General features: G+C 34.6%; 1 protein-coding gene and 1 long non-coding RNA gene across 2 annotated transcripts; both read right to left on the minus strand.

Moving 5' to 3' along the window:
• Positions 1–201: 201 nt before the first annotated feature.
• On the minus strand, positions 202–2,180 carry LOC127104596 (uncharacterized). The gene is made up of 7 exons (XM_051041775.1): positions 2,163–2,180; positions 1,931–2,047; positions 1,512–1,829; positions 1,161–1,418; positions 997–1,068; positions 621–916; positions 202–528 (listed from the first exon to the last, which is right to left on the minus strand). The coding sequence occupies exons 1-7, from the start codon at positions 2,178–2,180 to the stop codon at positions 258–260; spliced, it is 1,350 nt and encodes a 449-aa protein (XP_050897732.1). The 3' UTR covers positions 202–257.
• A 1,165-nt stretch (positions 2,181–3,345) lies between these two features.
• LOC127101161 (uncharacterized) lies at positions 3,346–4,563 on the minus strand. Its single transcript, XR_007794583.1, has 3 exons — positions 4,502–4,563; positions 3,602–3,824; positions 3,346–3,437 (listed from the first exon to the last, which is right to left on the minus strand). It is a non-coding gene; the product is annotated as an uncharacterized LOC127101161 (long non-coding RNA).
• Positions 4,564–4,937: the final 374 nt, after the last annotated feature.

Consider the following 4,937-nt stretch of genomic DNA (forward strand, 5'->3'; position numbering starts at 1 on the left):
ATCCACGTAATGTTGCTGGATTTAGTACGTGGTACTCGAGCTTGTCTTTGAGATCGGAACACTTTTATTGATCTAACAAAATAAAAACATATATTTAGAACAATCTCACATAAATATACACGAATATTTAGAACAGTCTCACTTACGTATCAACTAATTGCTTCATATCCGGATAATTTGTCCATTCACCATCTATCGAATTCAGAAAATATACCACTTCTTTTAAAGGATCAATAGCAAGCAACAACCAGTGACACCTATAAATTAAAACAAAAGTTTATATGGAATTTTTTTACGTAAAAGAAACAATTAAAGATTAGAATAAACTTAGAATTAAAATCTAACCCTGAATTATACGGCCAAAGATACAAGTTGTTTGTACTGCTGGCCATGAATCTCTTGACTAAGTACTCTCTACATGAATCCGGTTCCCTACAAATTAATGCTTTGTTGACCAGGGAGGAAGACACGAAACGGAATCTGTTTGACAATTGATCATTCCCGCGCATGAAATTGTCATACAAGAACCTTCAATAAAAACATAATAAACATTAGACTATTTTTATTGAAATGTGTAAATAAATTGTTCAAGTAATTAAATAATATATAGATCGGATTACCGGATGTATGTGTGTATAACACCGACGCCTAATTCTTGATGCCGAAAAATATGTTCCAGATCTTCTTTTCCGATTGTTTCAGTGCATGAATAACCAAAGATATCTTCCTCCATATCCAGTAAGCGAATAGCACCAGCTGTTGCCATATCTGATGAGTCAACAAGTGTTTCAAGAGATATCTGGTATCGAGGCACAAAAGCACCTTTTTTTGGCAAAGAAGTCACTGGAAGATCCCTTTTGTTTTTCTGTCGACTACCAATTTTCTGGCTCAGTTGTTGTGACCCTTGAGCAAATACCTATAAATCATATAACATAGGTAAATTATAAAATCATGCATTTTTTGATTCGGATCATATAATTAACACTTTCAATATACCTCTTTTTGTGATGCAACAGACTCGTTGTGCCGCAAAATCCCTTTATCCTTAGATGCGGGTTTTGTAGGCGTCTAAAATTACCATGTAAAAAAAATTAACTTAACGGTTCAGAATTGACATTTGAATACTAAAAGATTCATAGTGGTTTTTGAATTCAACATACCTCATCATCAATGAAAATGAGATCCAAGGGCCATGCAACAAATGATCCTATTGCATCTCGCAACAATGTTGTCTCTGAAACAATGTCAGGTATCGGTAGCAACGCATCCTTATCTAATACAACATCAACCGATACTTTAAGGTGTCCATCCGGGAGCGGTCTATGGTGAAGTAAATCTCCCGAAGTGTTGTGCACTTTTCCCTTGCCAACTAGGCGATAAGTCGGTGACGATAAGTATAGCTGACAAGATGAAATGCCCTAAACCAATAATAAATATGTTACTTTTAATGTGTATATATTTCAATTAACATAAATGTGCTATTTTAATTTCAAAATAACATATATAATTACCTCGGGAAATTTATTTTGACAATTGATACTGGCTTTCTCACTAGTTTCTTTCAACTGTGAACTGCACTTTTCCATACACCTATATCTCTCATTATCCTTTTGCAATTGAAGAACTTGCGCTTGTAATGCCTGCAACGTCTCCATCACTTCTTGATTGCTAGGATTTCTTCTCCTTGGATTCTTATACAAGGAAGTTGGAGTACAACCATGCCCTTTACCCCTCACCCGACCGGGATACTCAGGAACATTTAGTGCTCTACTAAGTACGCTCCTGTTCTCCTGGTCCTCAGCTGTGCTTATCGATTGAGATAGGGTCTCCTGAAATTCATTTACATATCGGAAATTATTAGTGGAGATAAAAAAATTAATTATATATTATTAAACTTTTGATTTAATTAAAGACACAATGTTCTACTTACACATTCATCATAAATATGTTGAACGTCATCCCTAACAGTTCCATCCTTTCCCACACGAGCTTCTTTCCACAAAACATGTGGCGGAAGTGATGTTGCGTCACTTTTCGTCTCGTCTAACTACGCATTGACACAAATAATAAGATAATCAATTATAACACATTGAGACAATTAATAAGATCGTAGCATTTTTGTATACTTACAATTTTTTCCTCTAAGCGTGCATATCCCAAACGCCCTTTTTTGTATGCATACGTGGGATTTGACGCTCTCTCGCGATTTGTGGCACTCACTTTCTTGAAATTTTCGTCTCTTCTTTGGGCTACAAAAGCAACCCATTCTTCTTCTGTAATGAAGATCGCATACTTCACTGGATATTCCGGATCATATTCAACAACAAAAATTTCTTTGTCCTTAAGATACTTGTTTGTTAAAAACGTTCTCCACCCTCTGTGTCTTTTTCCGGCCAATTGAAGTATATACTTTTTTCGGATAGTTGTATCTTCAATGTTAAAAGACCTCTACGAAAAAATATTGGAATAGAGTGTGTTAGTATAAGTAATTTAAACACATTATCGTCAATATAAAGAAAATATAAACAATCATATATTGTACCAGTATCTCAGTCCAAATCTTATCTTTAGCGCTACCCAACTCTTTATTACTCCATCTTGTAGCAGTGATTGGAATGTGCATACGAACAAGTGTACCAATGTAGCTTGCCAACTTTGCAGCATTAGACCCAATTAGTTGGTTATCAGCATTCCAATTTACATTATATGTTACTGCTTTATCTCTATCACGAATGATACTCTTCATAATAGTGATGCCTCGTGTAATTTCTTTTTCTGAAGTATCATCAGGAGCATTTGCATCTTGTGAGTTTTCTTGATCACTAGCCATTTAACCTGTAATAAAGAAAAAATATAAAAATGAAATGAAAAATATAAAAATCCATAATCAATAATCCATATATATATTGAATAATATAAAATGACATAGGCTATAAAACAATTCAAGAAACTTATATGATGCACATGAACAATTCAAGAACCAAGTAATCGATCATTCAAGAAATTCAATTCACAAGTAAGAACCAAGAAATTCAAGAACCAAGAAATTCAATTCACAGTTCCAAGAACTCAAGAGCTCAAGAGCTTGTTGCGACCAAAACACAGTTCCAAATATCATAACTGCTTCCTAATGCATAACTAGAGCTAAATAATATAAAACTGTCTAATTAGCTCAGACCAATCACTTTGAACCTCTAGGCCACCACTCATGATCTTTACTAGTAAGAGGTCATATAGATTTAAGACGGAATACATCCCACACAGGCAGTTTAATTGGAACAGTACCACATATAACTGGTTGTACATAGTTACTGGTTGTAAACAGAACTATACTAAGTGCACAAGTACCTGAGTTTGTCGCTTTGAGATTAAAAAATATAGGACAGAACCGGACAGCTACAACAGCTTTGCTTGCGCAGGGAATCTGTATAGCAGGCCTGCATATCAAGGTCAAATAATAAAGCAACATACATAACTAACATATTTTGGTAACTTGATTCATTAGCTTAACATGAATAATTGAACATAATGATTCATTCTAGATACTAAATGATTAAACACATGCTTTGGGTTTGTATAATATCTAAGCTGAAAGACATACCGAGAAAGATCTTTTCTAGAAAATATGTAAGCTGCATTAACAGATTCAGACGCAGTACCGATTTTGTAAGAACCTGAAATGGGCAAAGACGTGAAGTTTTCAATTAGACGCAAACCATGTAATAAAAGCTAAGCAAGAATTTATCTATAAAGGAAGAAAACAACATATATGGTTCCCTCAGATCCTCAAGACCTCCTATTTGCTCACCACGATACTCAACAACCTGCAGACAAGCACATGAAAAATGTACATATAGTCCATCAGGGTTCATTTTACACTACAGTGACCATCTTAAAAATTCACATAATATTAAAACATCATTTTACAACATTAAATAGGATTGCCAAAATATGACTGTAGCAGACAAAGTTATGCCAAAATATGAATGTACATTTTGAAGTTTAACTGTTCATTCAAACCAACATGTAATAGGATTGCCAAAATATGAGACATTGCTCTAAGTTCTTGAAACCATATCACATATATCACTGTAGCAGACAAAGTTATTCCATTTGAGTATCCAACATTTAACATCAAAATCACTTTCTGAAATTTCAGTAATAGTTAGAATATGAGGATACAATGGTGCAAACATATCAGTTCATTCCTTCCTACTTTCTCAGCAAATTTAAACAAATGTTGAAAAGGCACTGATTCTATTAGAACTCCCAACATTATTTCTAAGTCAATGGCGATGCAAGTTACAGAATATCATTTATATCAGAACAAGATGAAACTTTCGGTAAGTTACAGAATATTAAGCAAACATAGTCACAAACTCTAATAATCGATACTGACAAATAAATAACCCATAATGTAGCAATGCAAGTCCATTCAAACCAAAATCGACCACCTATTCTTTGACTTCTAGGGCAAAACAGAAAGACACGAAAACCTAACCTTAAAACGCAATGAGATTTCCAGGTATTGAATCCTTCTCTTTCGAATGCAGTCTCTTTCAAATTTGCAGTGTTTATCGTTGAGATTTCCAGGTACTCTGTGGAATTTTTTCCAGGGCAGCGAGAGCTTCGAACGAGAGAGAGTGAAAGAGGGATTTCTGAAAGTCAGGGATTTTGTAATATTAGATTTATTATAATTTTTATAAATGACCTATGAGAGCGCTTTTACCATGAAAGCGCTTTCATAGATGTGAGACTGAGACCTATAAGAGCGCTTTCATAAGTGTGAAACCCATGAGACCTATAAGAGCGCTTTTACCTTAAAAGCGCTTTCATAAGTGTGTGAGACTGAGACCTATAAGAGTGCTTTTACCTTAAAAGCGCTTTCATAAGTGTGAAACCCATGAGACCTATAAGAGCGCTTTTACCTTAAAAGC

Source organism: Lathyrus oleraceus, chromosome 7 (genome assembly GCF_024323335.1).
Source record: "Lathyrus oleraceus cultivar Zhongwan6 chromosome 7, CAAS_Psat_ZW6_1.0, whole genome shotgun sequence".
NCBI lineage: Eukaryota > Viridiplantae > Streptophyta > Magnoliopsida > Fabales > Fabaceae > Lathyrus > Lathyrus oleraceus.